The sequence below is a fragment of the Gloeophyllum trabeum genome (assembly GCF_000344685.1).
Source record: "Gloeophyllum trabeum ATCC 11539 unplaced genomic scaffold GLOTRscaffold_00003, whole genome shotgun sequence".
NCBI classification, from domain to species: domain Eukaryota; kingdom Fungi; phylum Basidiomycota; class Agaricomycetes; order Gloeophyllales; family Gloeophyllaceae; genus Gloeophyllum; species Gloeophyllum trabeum.
Genome location: NW_006920412.1, coordinates 3,194,196 through 3,215,449, shown reverse-complemented (window position 1 = coordinate 3,215,449; position 21,254 = coordinate 3,194,196). Strand labels below are relative to the sequence as shown.

At 54.6% G+C, this 21,254-nt stretch overlaps 7 protein-coding genes and 1 non-coding gene across 8 annotated transcripts; 4 read left to right on the top strand and 4 right to left on the bottom strand.

Moving 5' to 3' along the window:
• Positions 1-4,775: 4,775 nt before the first annotated feature.
• On the bottom strand, positions 4,776-5,711 carry GLOTRDRAFT_127204 (uncharacterized protein; the record flags this gene model as incomplete). Its single annotated transcript, XM_007865627.1, has 1 exon — positions 4,776-5,711. The coding sequence occupies one exon, from the start codon at positions 5,709-5,711 to the stop codon at positions 4,776-4,778; it is 936 nt and encodes a 311-aa protein (XP_007863818.1).
• Positions 5,712-7,411: 1,700 nt separating this feature from the next.
• On the top strand, positions 7,412-7,497 carry GLOTRDRAFT_t44. Its single transcript has one exon. It is a non-coding gene; the product is annotated as a tRNA-Trp (tRNA).
• A 666-nt stretch (positions 7,498-8,163) lies between these two features.
• On the top strand, positions 8,164-8,574 carry GLOTRDRAFT_9070 (uncharacterized protein; the record flags this gene model as incomplete). The annotated part of the gene is made up of 1 exon (XM_007864592.1): positions 8,164-8,574. A coding segment is annotated over one exon (411 nt), but the record flags the coding sequence as incomplete, so codon positions are not given.
• A 364-nt stretch (positions 8,575-8,938) lies between these two features.
• Positions 8,939-11,412, bottom strand: GLOTRDRAFT_127202 (uncharacterized protein; the record flags this gene model as incomplete). Its single annotated transcript, XM_007865649.1, has 6 exons — positions 8,939-9,274; positions 9,333-9,641; positions 9,707-9,837; positions 9,892-9,969; positions 10,026-11,076; positions 11,146-11,412. The coding sequence occupies 6 exons, from the start codon at positions 11,410-11,412 to the stop codon at positions 8,939-8,941; spliced, it is 2,172 nt and encodes a 723-aa protein (XP_007863840.1).
• Positions 11,413-11,727: 315 nt separating this feature from the next.
• GLOTRDRAFT_127201 (uncharacterized protein) lies at positions 11,728-13,177 on the bottom strand (the record flags this gene model as incomplete). The annotated part of the gene is made up of 4 exons (XM_007865650.1): positions 11,728-12,580; positions 12,625-12,697; positions 12,756-13,018; positions 13,080-13,177. 4 exons carry the CDS (start codon positions 13,175-13,177, stop codon positions 11,728-11,730), a joined length of 1,287 nt encoding a protein of 428 aa, XP_007863841.1.
• An 843-nt stretch (positions 13,178-14,020) lies between these two features.
• GLOTRDRAFT_127200 (uncharacterized protein) lies at positions 14,021-15,553 on the bottom strand (the record flags this gene model as incomplete). Its single annotated transcript, XM_007865651.1, has 3 exons — positions 14,021-15,027; positions 15,090-15,352; positions 15,417-15,553. The coding sequence occupies 3 exons, from the start codon at positions 15,551-15,553 to the stop codon at positions 14,021-14,023; spliced, it is 1,407 nt and encodes a 468-aa protein (XP_007863842.1).
• A 2,895-nt stretch (positions 15,554-18,448) lies between these two features.
• Positions 18,449-19,712, top strand: GLOTRDRAFT_127199 (uncharacterized protein; the record flags this gene model as incomplete). The annotated part of the gene is made up of 4 exons (XM_007865626.1): positions 18,449-18,562; positions 18,619-19,173; positions 19,234-19,360; positions 19,420-19,712. The coding sequence occupies 4 exons, from the start codon at positions 18,449-18,451 to the stop codon at positions 19,710-19,712; spliced, it is 1,089 nt and encodes a 362-aa protein (XP_007863817.1).
• A 727-nt stretch (positions 19,713-20,439) lies between these two features.
• On the top strand, positions 20,440-21,251 carry GLOTRDRAFT_104535 (uncharacterized protein; the record flags this gene model as incomplete). The annotated part of the gene is made up of 2 exons (XM_007865625.1): positions 20,440-20,628; positions 20,700-21,251. 2 exons carry the CDS (start codon positions 20,440-20,442, stop codon positions 21,249-21,251), a joined length of 741 nt encoding a protein of 246 aa, XP_007863816.1.
• Between the last annotated feature and the right edge of the window lie 3 nt (positions 21,252-21,254).

Genomic DNA, 21,254 nt, shown 5'->3' with positions numbered 1-21,254 from the left:
TATTTAGATATGTAATGCTAAGAGCTTTAATATATTGATTTTGACTGGCACTATCAGTTTAGTCCAAGTGGGCTGGGTGAAATAAATGATAAAATATGTGCAGAAGCAGATTCTCTGAGGGGGTCCAAGTTGAACTAAAGTGGTGTTGATTCCTGTATCCGGTCAGTTTGGACGTGATTTTTGACACAGAAGAAATGCCAGATCGAAGCTAAGGTATGAGACCTTTGCTATCGCGGCTTATATATTGCTAGATATACAAATATGTACATGTGTTAACAGAATGGTTTACATGCGTTTGTAATGAAATGCGGGAAACAGCCACTATTAATATGAGGTAGTCTGTGATCGGTAAGGTAACAATGCGTAAATAATAAGTGATCGTGAAAGGTATTGAAATGAGATGTGCACGAATGCAATGTCTTTGTGGTCCTGCATACGTGTGTCAAACACGTGTGATTGTGAAAGAATGTTTTGATCGTAACATTACCCCCTCCTCTAGGATCGCGTCCTCGCGATTAGTGTTGTGTGCCCCCGCGTCTGACAACTTCTAATTCGATGATTCCTCCCAGGCTTTGTCGGCGTTGTCCAATGACTTCAAGGGAGTTGCGACGATTTTGGCGGTATATGCAGATAATGAATGTGGTGCCGAGAATGGCGACTGTGACGACTAGCGCCACGAGAATAGCGAATAAGACGATGTTTGAGGTCGGGATTGTGAACATGATGGTATGATGGTGGTTTGTGATGGATGTTCGTGGAGAACGCGCGTCCCGAAAAACAGTTCAGCTATTTCCGATTGCGTCATTGATGGTAAATCGGTAGCTTTCGCTGTTCGCGTTATCCATCGTTTGTAAGTGTTTGTCCACTTTTCCCATTCATTATCATAAGATACTTCTTTTTCTTTTTCTGATAGTTTAACGTTTCGTAGTGCGCCAGGCACGGTAATCGTGGGCATCCTTGCCGCGTCAGGATTTTGCCTGTGGAATTCATCGATCAAACTTTTGTATTGCTTGATCAAACTTGATCGTGATTCCCACGTGTCTTCTGATCGTGGTTTGTTTTCCCATCTGATTAAATATTGCAGTCCGCCTCGTCGTACCCTTGAATCTAGGATTTTCTCCACTTTTGTTTCGATAGCAATAATATTAGGAATGGTTCTCGTTGGTTTTTGATTAGGGAATTCTTGCATATGGTAAGGCGTGAGGAGTACTTCATTAAATACTGGATGGATTTTCCAGGTTTTAGGTAGTTTGAGCTTATAAGCACTGTTTCCGACCTTCTTGACGATCTCGAATGGTCCGTATCGTTTGTCGTCAAGTTTCTTGTTTGGTCGATCCGTGCTTATATTTGCTGCTTCTAGCCAGACCTTATCTCCTTCCATATAATTTACTGAATCTCGTTTCTTGCTATCCCATTTTTCCTTCATGTACTCCTTGGTGAGTTTGAGAGCGGCCGATGCTTCTTCTTGCAGCTTCTTCATTCTTGTGACAAATTGGTCTGCTTGTTCGCTCTTTATCTCTTTCCGAGTTTCCACTCCAGTGTAAGGGTGATGTCCGTGGGTTAAATAAAAAGGAGAGTATCCGGTTGCTGAATGTTGTCTATTGCGATATATGAATTCGCAAATAGGTAACCATTCAGGCCAATCAGTTTGTCGATAATTTATAAACATTCTTAAATAATTCTCGATCTCCTGATTGATTCGTTCGGTTTGTCCATCGGTTTGTGGGTGGTACGCCGTGCTTGGATTTCCTTGTATCCCCAGCTTTTTGTACACATCCTTGATGAATTGCGATACAAATTGGGGTCCTCTATCAGACGTAATACGTTCGGAAAGCCCATGCTTTGACCAAACGTATTTGATATAAATATTCGCCCAGCCTTCCGAAGTCAATTCATCCGTGGTTGGTACTGCAACGAAATCTTTGGACTTCATATCGACTACGACGATTATAGCGTTATGTCCTTGAGAAAGTGGCAAGTGCGTGATCATGTCCACGGATATGTACTGCCAGTTCCTTTCAGGAATAGGATTAGGGTGTAAAGGCGCGGCCTTCTGCTGATGATTTATTTTTGATTTTTGGCATATGTCGCATCCCTTTACATAAGCTTTCACGTCTTTCTTGATGTTATGCCACCAATAAGATCTATAAATTAATTCCTGCGTTTTCATCTGTCCGGGATGTCCTGCAGAAATCGAATCATGATGTGAGGCAATAATTAGACCTCGAAGCGCCTTGTCATTGGGAATAACAATTCGCCCCTTTCTCCAGATCAGACCGTCCTCGGTCTGGAAAAATCATTGTGTTTTTGTAATATTTTTTCTTTTATGGATTCCTCATAATTATTGACATGGCATAATATTTTGGTTTTTAGTGCTTCTGTGCCTAGCACTTCCGCACTTCTGAACCATTGGGGTTTTAATAAAATAGTATTTTCATTATCGGAATCGCCTTTATCGTGGTCCGGTCTACGGGATAAGGCATCTGCCCTGATCATAGTTTTACCCGGTTGGTGTACCAGGGTGAAATCATAATTTTGGAGCTCTAAAACCCAGCGCGCCTGTCGTTGGTTGAGTTTCTGCGGCTTTCGGAAATATTCAAGATTTTTATGATCCGTATAAATCTCGAATTTTTGACTTGCACCGCGAAGGAAATTGTCCCATTCGTCGAGTGCTGTCATGATTGCCAGCATTTCTCTGTCGTAGATCTCATAATTACGTTCCGCCGGGTTAAGGCTTCTAGATAGAAATGCAATAGGTTTCCATATATTATTTTGTTTTTGTGAGAGTACAGCTCCTAGTGCATATTTGGATGCATCGCACTCTATGCGATATTGGTCATGATCGTTGGGTACTGCCAGCACTGGTGCTTTTGTTATGGCCGTTTTGAGTGTTTCAAACGCCTCCTGTTGCTCCTGTCCCCATGTCCACTCCGCTTGCCCGGTGAGTTTGGTCATGGGTTGAGTGATGGCTGCGAAGTCTTTTATGAATTTTCGATAAAAATTCGCGAAGCCCAGGAATTGTTGAATGTCCTTTTTGTTGGTTGGCGTCGGCCATTGTGTAACATCTTGGACCTTTTTAGAATCCATCTGGATGGTTCCTTGACCAATAATATGTCCTAAATATTCTGTTTCTTGAGTTTCAAACTCGCACTTTTCTGGCTTGCAGGTTAACTTATGCTCTCGAAGGATTTCCAAGACCTGTTTGACAATCTTTTGATGTTCGTCCAGACTTTCGGAGAAAATAAGTATATCGTCCAGATATACTATCACTTTTCCTTGCATAATTAATGCTCTGAAGATATCATTCATCATAGTCTGGAAGGTTGCCGGGCTGTTGGTTAACCCGAAGAACATGACGAGTGGTTCGAAAAGTCCGCGATTGGTGATGAAAGCGGCTTTCTCTTCGTCTCCTTCCTTCATACGAATATTATTATATCCCCATCGAATATCTAGTTTCGTATAATATTTTGCATTCTTTAATTTATTGATAAGGTCTTGAATGAGCGGTAAGGGGTATTTGTTTTTCTTCGTCATTTCGTTCAACTTGCGATAGTCCTGGACTGGTCGCAGTTTCCCGTCCTTTTTCTTGACAAAGAAGAATGGTGCCCCCCAAGGCGACTTGCTTGGTCGGATCCTGCCGGTTTTTAAGTTATCTTCAAGAAATTCATCCAACGCTTTTTGTTCATCGATCGTCATGGCATACACTTTTCCAGAATAGGGTTTGCTTCCTGGTAAAAGCTCAATGACGTGGTCCCACGGTCGATGCTCTGGAAGCGTATTGAATGTTTCTTCCTTAAATACGTCACTGAATGGACGGTACTGTTCCGGAACCATTTCCTCAAAGGTTTTGGATTTCTTCGATTTATTGGCTTCGATAGCTATGTCCAAAGCAGTGGCCCGCAGCATTTTCGTTGATAAATATCGCGCATATTCTCTTTCGTTTTGGGTTTTCTGCCTGATCCAAGTATTGGGGTCAATCATAAATATAGAATCCTCCTCCTCGATCTCGACTTGGTTAATCTGCTGGGATTTATGCATTTCTGTACAACGCGATGGACAGCGTGTGAAATCCAGCAGTTGATTCTGCCAATCAATTTCAGGATTATGGAATTCTAGCCACTCGTAGCCAAGGAATACGTCCGACTTGCCGAGGTTCGTGATTAGCAAATTTAGGACTTCTTCATGGTCTCCGATTTGACCTTTGACTCGTACATATTCGGTAATATTACCAGCCACGTTTGGAGTTCCGTCGGCATTAAATACTGGTATATCGTTTTCAAAACGATGACGCTCTAGTCCAAGTTTTACAACGGTGTTCTCATTGATACAAGAACCCGTGCAACCGGTATCTAAGAGCGCTACCACGTCCTTCTTTTCTTCCGTTTCGAATTTCGTGAGAGTTAACGGCAGGTCCATTTGCATGCCGTTTTTGAGTCCTCGCACGACCCTAAGTAATTTAGGTCCTTCTGCAAAAATAGGTGCTTCTGTTTTTGGCTTTTGTGATCGTCGCACTCGATCATTTTCTGAATGTTTTTGGTTTTTGTTAGAGGAATTAAGCACAGGTTCAGGGGTCCTGCCGAGCTTCTGTTTAGAAGACTCCTCTACCCATTTGATTGATTCTGTAGCATTAAATACATCCTGTGCTACTTGAGACTCGAGTTCTTTGTAAAATTGCATGGAAACGTTCTGAATATAGATACTGTCCGGTGTTGGTTCTTCTACGACTAGCGCAGAGAACTTGTTATGAGAATTAAGTGGCAGGGAGCTTGGTGCGCTCAAGCTGTGCCGAAGCCAAAACCCGCTGCTTTGAACCCTTCAGGATCCTTCCGCGACCACTCTTTGATCGCCGAGATGAAATCAGACGTTGGTTTTGTCCAATCCACCTGTCTGACTTGGCTCGTGGTTTTCCCCGTCCTGTTGGGTACGTGCCACGTGCTTCCACATGTTCCCTTCTCCGACTGTTTGGCCTTGCACTTGAGACACGCCCGGTCTACATCCATGGGTTGTCCTGTTCCCAGATATGTCGTTCCCGTCCCGTCGCGTTTCTGCGTCGGTTGTGCTCGTGGTGCGGGCTGCGTTTGATTTGTAGTCGGCACTCCTTCTCTCTTTGGCGGTGTTGTTCTTAGGCCCCGCATAGCCTTCTCCTGCTGGCGTTCTCGCCAAGCGTTGTCAAGTTTGATTAGCACATCCTTCCATCCGTCATACGTCGTCGGCACTGTGACTTGTCCATAGACTTTGTCGACGAGTGCGTCATTGACGCTGGTACGTACGGTTTTTAGGATATACTGATCCTCCTTTCTGTATCCTGCTTGGGTCATTAATATTTCCAATTCCTGGAAATATTCCTCCACCGGCCTCTGTCCTTGACGTAAATGATCAATCTTGATCTGCGCTTGCGCAGCAAGATTCGAGTCCTGAAACACGGTGGTGATATCTGTTTTGAATGCCGCCCACGTCTTGTCCCAGTTCTCCGTGTCATCTTTGAAAAACTGGTCGTAATAATTCTGGGACCAGTTTTCTGCTTTCGGTCCTCGGAGATAGGAGATGACAAAGTCGATTTTTTCATCGTCCGTGTCAAAATCCTTCTTGTTATTCCTCAGGTACCCGAGTACCTGTCTCCACCAGGCTTTGAACTTGTCTTTGTTCCCGTCAAAATACTCGGGCTTGGCGACGTGCCCTTTCTTTTCCTTCTGGTCGTTGTTACCTGCCATTGCTCTGGCGATTAGGTTCTGGATTGCAGTGGGATTGATGTCGGGTGGGTAGATATCGTCAGAGATTTCTGACTGGGGTGTTCGGGGAGTGTTGGTATATGAAATGGGTGAATATGGTCGAGGTGTTCCAGACCAAGGGTCTTCGTCGTCGATCTGGTAACGGTGATCGGCCGTGATGGGAGCTTCGTTGGAAGAACCGAGATCTGCTACTCAGTTCACAGATTCGGGTAGATGTCGAGGCTAGGTGATTAGGAGTGGGAATGGGTGCAAGGCTGTCTGACCCGGGTCTTCTCGTCTGGTACCCGGCGTCTGCCTCTTCACTCAAGGGTCACGAGCCCAGGAGCTTCTGTACTCAGGGTAGGGTATTGCCGCTTTTCTGAGTTCCCTGACACCACTTTCGCTGACTCTCAAGAGTCACTACGGTGTCACTACTTCCCTACGAACACTGCGACCGATGGGGATATGGTAGTCCCTGTGTCCACAGCCCGCGTTATGCGTGTAGGTTTTCGCCCAACTCAGTGCGTACGCACCACCCCTGAATACAGGCGTAGGAATAAAATGGTCAGTAGTAAAGAACTATGCTTCTATCTAAGTGCCGTCGGTAGCGCTTGATAGTCTTCAGTCGTTGTTCTTGAACTTGTCTTGGGGCGTAGGGTGTGATTGGATAGAATAGGGGTTCGGATGACGGATAGATGTAGGAAGTATAGGATGCTTTGGATCTGAGAGAGTACCGCGTTCGGCTCCTTGTTACGGGTGCCACGGTAGAGAGAAGAGTGTGGGGAGTATCGACAATGTCAATGCGAAGGCGGAGGGGTAGCTTCGATCTAATGACACAGAAGAAATGCCAGATCGAAGCTAAGGTATGAGACCTTTGCTATCGCGGCTTATATATTGCTAGATATACAAATATGTACATGTGTTAACAGAATGGTTTACATGCGTTTGTAATGAAATGCGGGAAACAGCCACTATTAATATGAGGTAGTCTGTGATCGGTAAGGTAACAATGCGTAAATAATAAGTGATCGTGAAAGGTATTGAAATGAGATGTGCACGAATGCAATGTCTTTGTGGTCCTGCATACGTGTGTCAAACACGTGTGATTGTGAAAGAATGTTTTGATCGTAACAAAAGTAGATGGCGGCTACAGCGGGTTCGGCTCCCTCTATATAAGCACCCTCCATCAACTTCTCCTATGATAACCCTTCTGCCGAAACTAGGATTAGACAACAGCAGCTGTCCCCCGCCGCTCTCAGCTGATCATGTTTGGGACGCATCTGAGGGGGGCGTGGACAAGTCGAAGCTGTTGGTGGCCGACGCCTAAATACTTCTACAGACGTTGGGTCAAGAGACCTCTACTATTGGCCATCGCCGAGAGAATAGGAGTATATATGGATTCTCTGTCCGCATCCTTGAGCTTGCAGTCGGCGCTCATGCTCGGAGCAAGGGTGATGTTTTGTGGGTAGCACTTTATCTACAGTGTTGACATGAGTGGATAATGGCGTGTTGCGACTTGGAAGAGCTCGCCATGCTACTCCATAATTGAGATCTACTAGTAGTTAATGGGCAGTAAATTTACGACGAACCAAGACACCGATGCACGCAGTCGCTGGAGCAGTTTCAAGAGACAAGGCCAGTTTCGCCAGGGAGGATGTATATGACAATGACGATAATTATATTATGATTTATTGAGACCATTAGAACCCGTAGCTCAGAGGTAGAGCGTGTGATTCCAGTATTGGTTGGAATCTCCACAAGGTCATCCGTTCAATCCGGGTCGGGTTCATTGAGTTTGCTGATCCCTCTTTTTAAGATGTGGCAATGGCTCTTTCTCTACCTGGAGCATTATGACTTTCGCATATAAACGCCTCCAGTGCTGGGTTTGTGGAAGGCTACCGCTGACAAACAGCTTAAATCCGGCCAGAGCGCACTAACTCCTTGTCATTCCTTCTGTGCCTTGTAGCTAGGTCATAGCAACAGCCTCAACCGGGGATTTTTTAAACCAGAATTGCAATTGTTGACCGTTATACGTTGCAGCATGTGGTACCAGCCGTACCAGATACAGGCAGGATCATTACGCGGCCTGAAGTACTCACTGGTTCCAGTCATGGGGCAAATGCATCGTGGTGGACGGCGTCTGTACCAACAGCGCCAAGAGATGCTCGACGTAAGGTTGTGGGAGACACAAGGGAGACATGGCTACTCTGGATCGAGCACTTGAAACGCTAACTTCGATACTTGTTCATGGCGACGAGCCATCCGTCGCAGGGGGACCAGCATGGCAGCGGTCGATGATCACCGTAGGCGCTTGCCGACTTCACAGACGGCGTGGGGAGCCCCGCCTCCCTCGCGCTATAAAACAAACAGGAGCAGCGTCGGCGGGGCAATAAGTTGGCTCGCAAACGCTCCCCCCGCTCGTCAATTTGCCCTTTCATATACCCCCGTCATGAAATTCACAGTCGCGCTCCTATCCCTGGCCGCCTCCGCCCTCCCCCTTGCACTCGGAGTGAAGGTCTCCTACGACCCGGTCTACGATAACGCCGACCAGTCCCTCGACACCGTCGCATGTTCCGACGGCCCTAACGGCCTCGAGACTCTGCACTACACCACCTTCGGCTCCCTCCCCGGTTTCCCTTACATCGGCGGGACGGATAAGGTCGAAGGGTGGAACTCGGCGCAGTGCGGGACGTGCTGGCAGCTGCAGTACAACGGGAAATACATGAACATCGTCGCGGTCGACCATGCCGATGAAGGGTTCAACATCTCGGAGGAGGCCATGAACGAGTTGACGGGCGGGCAGGCGGAGCAGCTCGGAGAGGTGGATGTGACCGTCACCCAGGTCGACAAGGCCTTCTGCTGGTTGCCCCACCGTGAGTAGATAAGGCACGATCTCCGCCGATCCACTTCTGACCGTTCACGATTTCCAGCGACCTTCGCAGCACGCGCATGAGTTTGTCGACCGAGTACTCTGGAATGACAGATTGGGAGGTTTATTGGACGCAGGATTGGGCAGCGTACTATACCGGAGAAAGATGGTCTACATCAGTAAAGCACACGACGGACTCACGCAGTGTTGACGGTACTAATACAGCCGGATAATTGGGATACACTTTGGCGATTATGCGTTGAGAACTGGCAAGCTGATACTTACCAGTGACGCGAACACACTCATATGTTCAGTCACTGGCACCCCCACGCTGTCGAACCCTTTCCATCAAGTCTCGCCATCACGATTCGAAGAAGCACCTACCAGCTGCGAGGGTGAGGTACAACGTCCTGCTCGCGCCCTGATCCAACCACTCGTTCTTGAAACTCGAGCTCGCGAAAAACTCCCAAGCGGCTTTAGGCTCTATGATAGCATAATTCGCGTACAAAATCCCCCTCCATCCGCCCTCCACCTGGTCGACGCGGCCTGCGGAGAAATAGCGCTCCCACTCCTGCTTGATGAAGGTTGCCGAGCGGATGTACGGCGAGATGGGCGAGACGGGGATCATGTGGATGCCCTGGATGAAGTGCGTCTCCATACCAAAGTACGTCGCGTGGTCGCATTTGTTCTCGAACAGCTACGGCAATCATGCAACCTGAGCACGGCAAGCAAAGAAGACCTGAGGAGCGACGCACGATCCCAGCGACCTTGTTCGCGACAAAGCGCGGCGGCTGGTTGCCGTTCCCCTCCTCCATCAAGAAGTAGTTCCGGAAGGCGCGCCGCTGCAGCGCGAGCATCAAGCTCCCGCGCGCCTCCGTCGCCGCGTCGCGCGTGACGGCGCCCCACAGCTTGAGCGCATACGAGAAATACGCGTCCTCGGACGTCGACTCCTCGTCCTTCCCGTCGGCGGACTCGAACAGCCCCTTTGCCCAGCTGTGCCCGTGGAACCAGTCGAAGGCGCGCGAGGCGGGGAAGTGCGTGTCCCGCTCGCTCGGGTTGGCTGCCTGCAGACGGACGTGATGCTCAGATTGTGTGTGTGAGGTGGGTGCGGGGGGGGGGGAGTGCTCACGTCGCGGATGAGGGTGTTGACGTAGTCGCGGTGCGCGTCGAGCCACGCGGTGGAGTTGTGCAGCTCCTTGTCCAGGCGGGCGACGACCGCGGCTGCGTGCACGAAGTAGCCGTAGTGGAAGTGGTGGTCGTCTGGTATTCATTGTTATCCCCAACCCGGATTATATGTTTCCGTTATGTGCTCACTGTAGCATCCATTCCCAAAGTCGCTCATCAAGTCTCCCGTTTTGTATATCGCGGTCGTAACGAGGCCCTTCCACACCCCTATCGGACCATGAGCAACGCGCCGTGATCACCGCATCCCCGTGGAACGACCTCACCGTCGTACGCGAGCGGGAACTTCTGCCGGTTCTCCACAAACCGCGCGAGCGCCTCCCTCACCTTCTCCAGCAACCCCCCCACCAACTCCCTCTCCCTCAGAGCGTCCCACGCCGCGCACGCCAGACAAGCAAACTTGTCCACCGCCTTCCCGCTGAAATACATGCTATCCAGATCGCTCTGCGCGCCCGCGTCCTGCTCCGCCTCCTCCACCGCCGCCGCGCGTATAACCCGCTTCGCCGCATCCGAGACCTCGGACGAGCGGCGGGCGGGAGAGAAGCCGATGTCGACTGGGAGCCCGGGCTCGGCCATGACCCACCGGTCGGACACGACGGCGGCCATGAACCCCTTGGTCGTGGACGGCAGCCCCGCGCGCGGGTGCGCGCGCGCAGCGGTGGCGGCGTCGAAGGACTGCAGGTGGTGCGGGAGGCAGTACATCAGGAGGGGCGCCGCCGCCGCCGCCGCGCCGGCTTTGTGGAAGGTGAAGCTGTAGGTACCCACGGCGCGGCTGACAGAGCCGGCGAGGGAGAGCCCGGTGGGGAATGCGCCGGTGGAGGCGTCGGCGAGGCTTTCGAGCTGCGGGGCGGAGGCGGGGAGCTTGGTGAGCTGGACGACGCCGGTGAAGGGGGCGGAGGCGAGGAGGCAGGAGTTGTTGACGAGCTGGAGTGTGAGGCCCTGCCCGGTCGTGCTGTGCGCGTAGAGGAGCCACGTCTTTCCGTCTTCGAGTATGATCCTCCACTTGAGCAGCCCGGGCGCGGGGTGCTTCTCCTGGCGCACATGCCGGAAGAACACGCCGCTTTCGAATTTGGGCGTGAGCTCGGTGTACACGCCCGTGATGAACCCGCTGCCCTGCACGAGCGGGAAGGTGATGCGTTGCTTGTGCTGCCCGGGGCCCAGGTGGAGGTTGAGGAAGACGGAGAACTGCGTCGGCTCGGCGAGCGAGATGTACGAGCGCGCGGGGGCAAACTCGGCGGCGGAGAAGGTGAACGACTGGACGCCCACCGGGTTGATGTAGTACTGCACCGGGTCCGCGGAGGGGTCGGGCCCGTACGCCTATACGAGTGGTATCGCACAGCTACAGTATGTGCTTATCCAGGAGCCGACAGTGACGACGATGCACACCTTCTGGTCCCGGTCGACGTGCGAGACGCTCAGGCCCCAGCTGCGCAGCACGCCCGCGTCGCCCTTGCTCCACCAGACGCTGAACGGGTGCAGCCACACCGGCTGGCTCTGCGACCCGAGGAAGAGGTTCGCGTAGAACTTGTTCGTCTGCAGAGGCGTTGCGTCGTCGACCTTGAGCGACTTCGGGCGGACGGGGTGGCTGGTGTAGACATCGAAGAGCGGGATGTCGGTGGAGATGGGGGCGAAGACGTCGGGGACGGTGCTCATTGCACCTGAGTGCTTCCGTAGCAGGATGTCCGTCAGAATGAGTGCTGTTGGCAGTAGCCAGGAGTGTTGTAACGGTACAAGTGTGGGGAGGCTAAGCCACAGGCCTGTGGCTGTAGCAGCGGGACCTTGCCACAAACTAGCTCAGCCGCCCTACGACATGCAGTAAGTGTTCCTGTCATCTGGTTGAAACACGCTGCCTGTTTCGCAAAGAGGCCAGGCCTATGTCTAATTCTGAACTCAGAAAGTCTGTTTTTGAACAGGTCTCATTCATTATTTTGCATGTGAGAGGCGACCAAGCCCTACTCTAACCGTGCCTTACTGGCCAGCCTTCCCTTTACTGTGCGACACTGACACATTGCTCCTCTCGCCGTGTGGCCCGATGCGCACAAGGAGGCACAAGTTACCGTACGCAAACCCGAGCGAACTCTGGTTCCCGTACGCCAGGTACGGGTCCGCGAACTTGTTATACTCGCTCCAATCCGTCACCCAATAGATCTTCTCCCGCCGGAATCTGTCGTACGAAAAGTGATCGAAATCCTTGCTACCATCGTCCTCCTCACTATACCTGGACTGGACGATTCTCGCTCCTTTCTTATCGGTGGCGAGGAGGAGATACGGGAGCGGGTCGTCGCACGGGCTCCAAGACCAGAGCTGCTCGAAGTTGCCTTTCATGACGAGCGGCTCAGGCCAAGAGCGGAAGGCGTGCTCGCGCTCATCCGGTTGATAAAGGACCCTGAGCGACGCTGCCAGCGTCAGCTCCCGCGCGACGGCCATTATGACGGCGTCGCTGCCCTTGAGACATTGTTGCGCGACGGAAAGTGACTTGTATGGCAAGAGCGGATTTTGTTCTTTCCGCTTCTCGACCGGATATTGGTACCTCAGGCCGAACCCGATGCTGCCGCCCTCCGGCAAGAACGTCGGGTCGTCCAGGAGCCTCTGGAGCACCTCCCGGAACTTGGTCTCGTGGAGAGTTTTCGACGCCGAGAGCGCAGGCTCCGCGGCGTCTTCGAGGCTGGCGAAATAGAGGTTGTACGTCAAGGTGACGCGATACCCCGACTCGACAGGGGCGACTTCGTGCTCGACGTCTCCGTAGAACGCCGCGTAGGCCAGGCGCGGCTCGGTGTGCGACGCGAGGATCGCGCCCGAGTCGAACGTCCACTCCTGGCTTCTGTGGCGAAGAATGAGAGCACCGCCCGTGTGGGTGTCGGATACACGACGACGAGCGAGCCGAACATGTTTTCCGCGCGAGGCGTGTCCTTGTGGGCTTTGAAGAATGAGCCGGGGCCTGAATAGGTGTGCGTTAGCACAGTGCTTCTACGGGATGTTGCGCATGCATCGCTGACCGTAGATGTTGAGCTTGTAGAGTTCAGCTCTGACTGGCTTCTTCTCGTCGTAGCCCTCCAGGAGTTCGGAACGGAGAGCATTGACAATGACTTCGTGATCCAGCGGGGAGAAATTCGTGGCGAAATTGCTCCTGTCGAGCTTCCACGCCCTCCGGTACGACTCGTCGAGGACGTCTTCGTCGTTGCGGCCGAAGGTAGCCGGGCTGCAGACATCTGCGAGCTGCTTCACTTTGTCTTCAGTTGCTGTGGATAGGTCGATGCATCTGTGCCCATTCCACAGGGTTCCGGTGAGAATGGGGGTGTATACTTAGATCGCAGTCTCACCTGGCGTCTTCGCCGTTTGAGCGGTAAAAGAGCTGGAAGTGGTCGGAGGCAACAGGGGCATACCCCGCTGCAGTAGGGTGGCTTGTCCACGATGACATTTCGCAGTGCTGCCAGATGTTCGCCAGAAAGGTCAGGCATGATACTCGCTAGAAAATGCAGAGTAGCGTGGGGTAATAGAAGGCCCGGGACAACAACCGTCTTGAGCCTGTTCGGCTGGTCATTATGCGGGAGGAACCGTCCTCATGTGCGACATGAGGCGGATCGGTACCTTGGGAGAGGAGTCAGTGAAGGTGGGACCCACAATTACCTCTAAAGTATAGTGGCATAGTGCCCAGCTCGGTTGGCCGGAAACGGTATTTACCCCTCTCTCCCAAGGTCCGGGACCGAAAGAGACGTACGGTAAGGGCGGGGGGTCGGCGAGTCATCCTGTATTTCCCTATGGGAGGACGAGATCCGTTCTATCCTGGAACGATGGAGTGGTTCGTGATTATTAACACGCAAATAGGTGCAGACGGAGCAGTAACCAGAGACAGCGGCTCGAACGAAGCGATTACCCTTGAACTCCTATCCTTTTCGATTGGGATCCCCTTCAACGTATTGAGTTATATTCAGTTGTGAATTGTGAGAGAACTTGAAGGTACGCGTTTACGATCACGGATACTTATGCCACGAACTGATATACAGAATGTACTTCAACCGAGGATGACTCGTGATGCGTCCAAGTACATGCCAGTGATCGGATAGACTCCCAATGAGCCTCCAATTTTGCAACCGTGATTCTAGAACCGCGATCGAATACTCAGTGCTAACCCTGTGCGTATACTACACCTGCGGAAGATAATCTGTACGTGTTATAGTTATAGCTCACCCCTCTCACTCGATGACTCGAAGGGCTTCTCTTCATAGTCACCACATACAGATAGGTTTGCCGGACCGTATTGCTAGCCCCGCGCCTTACGAGCCCTACCCCGAGCCCTGCCACGAGCCCTGCCCCGACCGGTCTTCTTCCCAGTATCCGACGTCCCGGCCTGAATGGCCACTCTATTCCCCTCCCCATATCGCTCGACACGGACGATGAGGCATAGGTTTCCATAAGCCCACGCAAGCTCGCTCTCGTTCCCGTACGTCATATACGGGTCCGCAAACTTATTATACTCGGTCCAATCCGTCACCCAATATACCTTCTCCTTCGGGAACTTCAAGTACGCGTCGTGCAAGTCGCGACCCTCGGCGTCTTCCTCGTTATGCACGGACTGGAGGATCTTCCCTCCACCGTCGCTAAGAAGGTTCCATTGCAAGGCTTCCTCCGTCATCCAGTCGCCTATGGGCTGGAAGTTGTCCTGCAAGACAGTGGGGGTCCACGAGTCGTCGTCACTCAAGTAGAGGACCTTGACTGACGTCGGCAACGACAGCTCCTGGGCGACCTTTGAGATCACAGCGTCGCTACCCTTCAGGCAGCGCTGTGCCACGGAAACCGACTTCGCAGGTATGTCCCAGTACTTGTCTTTCCCATTCTCGACTGGATATTGGTATTTCAAGCCGAAGCCAAGGCTCCCTCCTTCCGGCAAGAACGTCGGATCGTCCAGGAGTCTCTGCATCATCTCCCTGAACTTCGTCTCTTGAAGGGTTTTCGACACCGAAAGACTGGCGTCTGAAGGCTCCGCGTCCGCGGTGTCGGCGAAATAGAGGTTGTAGGTCAAGGTGACACGATATCCCGACTCGACGGGGGCGACTTCGTGCTCGACGTCGCCGTAGAATGCAGCGTAGGCCAAGCGAGGCTCACCCTGGGCGCCTAGGATTTCTCCGGAGTCGAACTTCCACTCTTGTTCTCCATGGCGAAGGACGAGAGCGCCACCTTCGTGGGGAGTCGGATAGACCACGACCAAAGACCCGAACATATTCTCTGCTCTGGGTGTATCCTTGTGAGCCTTGAAGAACGAGCCCGGACCTAGGGGAGTGAGCGTCAGTAGCGGTCCAGACAACATCGCTTGACGAGATGATTCGACTGACCGTATATGTTCAACTTGTAAAGTTCTGCCTTGATAGGCTTCTTCTCGTCGTGGCCCTCAAGAAGCTCGGAACGGAGCACTTTGACGAGACCGTCGTGATCCAACGGATGGAACGTCAAGCCGAAGTTGCTCCTGTCGAGCTTCCAGGCTTTCCGGTACGACTCGTCTAGAATGTCTTCGTTGTTACGGCCGAAGGTAGCGGGGCTGCATACGTCCGCGAGCAGCTTTATTTCGTCTTCAGTAGCCTTGGACATGTCAATGCGTCTATGCCCGCGCAATGGGCACCCGTAAGGCGATGTTCTGAGCTAAAAGGGTCTGGCGCTCTCACCTAGCTTCATCGCCATTCGTGCTATAGAAGAGATGGAAGTGGTCGGGAGCTACAGGGCATACGCCGCTGCAGTAAGGCGGCTTGTCCACTATCACGCTTCTCAGCGCTGCTAGATGCTCGCCGGAGAGATCAGGCATGGCACTCGACCAGGGGTGGTGCAATGGAGGGTAGAGTGTCGAAAAGTGGGATAGTCGTCGATGGCTCGTTTGATTTTTCTCACCTGATTCATATACCATTTGGACCGACCTCATGCAGGACATGAGGGTGGACGGGGCCGTCGGTAAGCAGGAGTCATAAAAGGCGGGACCCACAATTACCTATAATCACTGCTGGGATACTGACGAGATACGGATCTCCCGCAGCGGGGCTCTCACGTCCGTCCCGAAAGTGACATCCTGCCACGGATCCATACGTACATCGAGGTTGACTCACGACCCGAGCACAACACATGATCGTATAGGCTGTTAGCACGGACGTCTTCTGTGGTCATAGTCACTGACACAACGTTGACGCGTTGGCAGATCGTCTCTAGGCATCTGTAGCTGACGCCGACCCTCCACGGGAATGTCAATGTCAAAGTCATGCAACCCAGATCGATGACTCACGACCTTGCAACGCATGAAAGTTCCACTCGCTGCAAGGTCGTGAGTGATCGCGGGAAGTCCGCCACGACGAGAATCTCACGGCAAGACATCCCGAGTCTTCCGCACAGGTTGAAACTCAGAAGGTATCAGTATCCCCAACATAGGGACACTGCCTCGCTTGTCCCCGCGCACGCAAATGGGCGGCTCGTCATCGCGAACAGCTTCCCTCGGCCGAGTATCTGCATCGCTTGCGTCGTTGGCAGAGCACACAGTCAACACGGTCGCACGACCGTAGCAAGGTGCCTCCCAGCCAAATCAAGCGCTGCCAGTGGGTCCTTGCGAGCATCGACAACCGGTCGTATGCGCACGGGACTCGAGACGGGACAAGTAAACTGTGTGCGTTCTTGAGCTACGAGCGGTCCTGTGGCTGTGGCTGTGATACATACGAGCCGGCGTAAGCACAAGCTCGGACTGATTGGGTGTCTTCGAAGCTTCACCGGAGTGTGTATGTCCTTCTTCTCTGGATAAAAATGCCTGTGTTCGTCTGTGGCACGCACTTCGGCGTCGACATGTCCGGGTCCCACCAGCTACTGCCCCCCTCTCTTCGCGGGATCCGTTCTCCTCGACGCTGCGTATGTGTGGATTAAAGCTGTAGAATACGGACTGGGTGGCAGGATGGCACTGGCATTGGCATTGTTCCGTCTGACATTAGAGCAATCGCCATATGTTTCTGCAAAGTAAGGTATGAACCTGAAGGAAGCACAACGATCGTACTTGGTCTGCGCACTGAGCCTGTCTCTGTGTCATCCTCACGCCGTATCGCCCAATTGTCAGGCAGACAACGCATGGAGCCAAACTGCAGGGCCACAGTACCTCCAAATGGCATGCGCACTCGGGCACTCGGGCGATCTCGTTCGCATCGGGCGGTTATCTAGATAAGCATCGGGTCGCCCCTCCACAGGTTCGCGGGTTTGGTGGGGGATAATGGGGACGATTATTGTCTGTGCTAGCGTGCCGAGGATGGATGGAGAAATGAGATACAGGGCTGTTATTCGTGGGGACTAGTTCATTCCCTCATGGTATTTTCCGAGCGGATAGTTGCCGCTCCTATAGGCACGGTAGGCCGTTCCAGCCAAAGGTAAACCGCTGCGCGAAGGCACACACACACGCATGACCCAGCGCGGTCCCGAAGCTACGATAGGAGAGAAGAGAGGGGGGACGGGGAGCTCAGCCACGCGCCAAATACGCACACAGCACCGGCGACCCAATTATTGTCTGCGCAGATGAGACCGCGCTGGCCCCGCCTGACGAATGAGACGCGATAGATAAGCTAGCGACGGTTGCTACGCCAGACGAAGCTAATCCTCGCTGAATTGTCTCTCAGACCGACCCACGACTGTGGCCGAGTATTTAGGTTTGGACTGCTGAGACGCCCTAATAGGAGTAGAGTACAAGCCGAATAAGAGCGAGGGAGGATAAAAGGATCAGGGGGCTCGATCTTACGTTGGTGAGGGACAGGGGGAGGGGGGGAAGGTGCGACGTGGAGAGGGCGGAGGCGTTCCGTGGCTTGCAATTACACGACGGCGCCAATAACGCATGCGCTGGCTTGGGTGGAGTGTTCGCTATGACCCAAAGCTGTTAAAGTATCGCCGACGACTGACGCGGCGGATGCTAGTGCTGGTGATTAGCGACAACAGTGCAGGTGATGATGCGAAATCGGGGTGGCTGGCGTCGCGAATCGGGGTCCGCCCCCGGGGACCATGCTTAATGGATGCCCGCGATCCGCATCTCAATTCCAGCGAGCAATGTCTTTTGTCACCGGGTCGCAGTCAGGACGCCGTTTCAAGTGCGCCGCGTTCGTGGCTGGCCGGATAACGTGGCAGCGTCTGGACAACGTGGCCCGATGGCGTGAGCGCATCCAATTGAGTCCCCCTCCTGCTCGAAACGTGGGACGCGTGGCCCGATCTCGGTCAGCCTCCCCTAACAGGAATATATAGCAGATCGGCGGGATATATGCCGCACCCGTCCACGCGCGCAGGGGCACCCGCCTCGTGACCGCGCCCTGCACGAACAAAACAGAAGGAAACCGCTGATCCTGCCTTGAGAGAGTCCTGCCCGAAGCGGCCCCGCTGGCGTTCGGTATAGAGAAGCGCGGCCAGGAGAGCGTTGGGATCCCGGCGGAGGAGCCCGTGTTGCCCGATTGGGGCCCATCTCGATCGTGATCGGGTCGGGTAGCGTGGATCGGGCCGTCTGATGCCCTCAAATCACCGGCGGATAGTCAGTTTAGTTACCGGCCAGAGCCCGACAATAGCACGCCCCCCCAAATCTACCGGCGCGCCACAGCGCGCGCTGGGCCTAGAAAGACTGCGAGTGGCTGCTGCTTAGATAAAAGAACGCTATAAAATGAATAAACAGGTGCCACTGCCTCCACCCCCCCTCGACCTTACCATGTCTGCGCACACCTACTCGTATACCCCGCGCGTCCTGGGCTGGGAGCCCGACGATGATACCGTCGACGAAGTCGTCGTCTTCCCCCTCAGCCCCGACCAATACCTCGACACCGTAAGTGGCCCGCTTCCCGCCCCCGCAGCTTTGTGGCTAATCCCCAGCCCGCGCAGCACTCCGACGCCTCCTCAGCCTCCCCCGCGCCCTCCCCCTCGCCCCGCCCGCGCATCCCGCGCCCGCGCAACGAGTTCATCATCTTCCGCTGCGAATACGCCCGGGCGCACGCCGCGCACGGCGCCGCGCCCATCACCACAAAGTCGCTCTCCCTGCGCGCCGCCGAGGCGTGGCGCCGCCTCCCGCCGCCGCGCCGCGCGCACTACCGCGCGCTCGCCGCCCGCGAGAAGGAGGAGCACGAGCGCAAGTACCCCGACTACCGCTACCGCCCCGACCGCAAGCGCCAGGCGGCGCGGGGCGTCGTGCAGCTCGTGGCGAGGAGGAGGAGGAGTGGCAGCACGAGCAGCGCCGCGAGCGTCACGGAGGCGTCGTCGCCCGAGCCCGCGACGCCCACGCCGGCGAGCTCGCCCGAGCTGCGGCACCCGCCGCAGTCGCCCGTCATCGTGCCGTCGCAGTCGTACCCGCAGGCGTATTTCCAGCCGCAGGCGACCCTCGCGGGGTATCCTGCCACGCAGGGGTACTCGTACCCGGCCATAGCCGCTTCTCCTAGCGATGTAAGTCAGCGTTGCTCCCGAGTGAGGCAGCGGGATGCTCACCGCGCTCCCTACCACTAGGACGCCTGGCATCTCCCGCACGAACAGTACGAGCCGGCGAAGCAGTACAACCATCCCCAAGACGCTGCGTCGTACCAACCATACATGGACTTCGGCAACCCCGCGGACACAGCGACACACGCACCAGGTGAGCCTTCCCCTCCGGCAGGACATGGACGGACCCGAGCTGACAGTGCACGCACCCAGACGTCCCGACGGCCCCCAGCCTGCTCCCCGCCGCGGCGGACTCGCACGAGCTCTTCTCCGCGCTCGTCCACACCGGCGGACACGAGCAGTGGGAGCAAAGCCTGTTCGACACGTACATCCAGGCCTCGTACGGGGAGTCGCCCGAGGAGGAGTTCGCGCGCCTCGCGCGGCCGCTGCGGCACAGGTCGTCCATGATCTGGGTCGAGCCCGGGCCGGACTTTGCGAGCAACGCGGCCACCAGCGCAGGGATCGACGAGCTGGGGTTCCGCGCGGCGCAGCTGCCTATGGCGTGAGCGTACCCGGCGCAACAAGTATGTACTCACCTGGGCCGGCCCCTTCGACGTTCAGCACGATTCATCCGTCCACACTTGGCGACGACTCTGTCACTACCTGTGCGTATATATCACGATCTCTGTCACGAATTCAGCCAGCGCTGCAGCGCAGCCCCAGGCCTATTGGTTATCTTGGAAGTTCAAGTTGGTATTACTTGTTTCGACGGCTGACGCAAAGCAATGTATAGTAGCATGCGATTCGCTCTTCCTGTATTGCTAGCCTTTCTTTTTGAATTAGAATTGGAATGGGGTTTTCTTGACCGACGACGGTACCGAGCGCCGCATCCGCCGGCCCTCGACATCGACGTCGACCCTGAGGCCGACAACTCTATCTCGGTCTGCATCGACAAAGACGTTTGTAGCTTGAAGCTTGAAGCTTGTTAGCACGCGGTACCACAGAAACTCACCACCTTGCCCGACATTGGCAGCCACGGCGCGGTGGGGAGGAAAGCGCGCACCGGCGGGGCGGCGGCGAAGAGGGCGCACGTGATTGGCTTGCTCGCTTCCACTGCAGTGTTCGAATTCCTGGGACCCACTCGTCCACCGTTCGTTTTCTGGATTCAGAAGTCGCAGCTTCCGCCTTCGCCTTCGCTTCGTGATCTCGAACCAGCGGAAGCGATCGCTCTATCGACGCAATCGCAATTTATCCCTGCATTTACAGTACCGTTAAATCCTAATTATCATTATCATGTCGACCCCGGGTAACCGTGACGCGGGCTCGCCCCAGTCTCCCAGACCCTGGCGCGCCGCCGCCCTCCCGTGGCTCACGCGCGCCGCGCAGGGCTCGAGCGCGTTCATCGGCACCTTCCTCGCCATCCATCTCACCGCGCCGCTCCTCGCGAACCTCGGCGGGTCTTCCCTCGCCTCGCAGGTCATGGTGCGCCCCCCCCTCTTCCTCCGTCCGTTTCGGTATCTTGGCAGTTAATCTAGTCGCGTTCTGCGCACCAGCTTCTGGGCAGGGAATACTACCAGACGCCCCTCGGCGAGGCCGCGCTCGTGCTCGGCCCGATTGCGGTGCACGCAGCCACCGCCGCCACGAAGCGCCTCCTCGCCCCGCGCCGCGCGCGCCCGCTCGCGAGCGCGCTCGCGCTCACGGGGTACGCCACGCTCTTCGTCTTCCTCCCCGCCCACTTCGTCACGCACCGCCTCAACCCGACGTACTCTGGACCCCCCGTGTACGCCGTCGGCCCGGCCGAGCTCGACTACGAGTTCGTCAAGGTCGGCCTGCAGACGTGGCCGTGGCGCAGCTGGATTTTGTACACCGGCCTCGTTGCGGGCGTCGCCGTGCACGCCGCTGAGGGGATGAACATCATACTCAGCACGCTCGTCAAGAATCGGAAGCGCTGGAGCGCCAGGGCGCGTAGGCTCGCCGCCTTGCTCGCCGCCGTCCCCGTCCTGTCCGGGGCTTGGGTGATGGCGCGGGAGCCACTCATGACGTTCTCCTCGCTCGCGCTGCGTTACCACGAGTCGTTCACCAGATCGTATCTCTTCCGACTCTAGCAT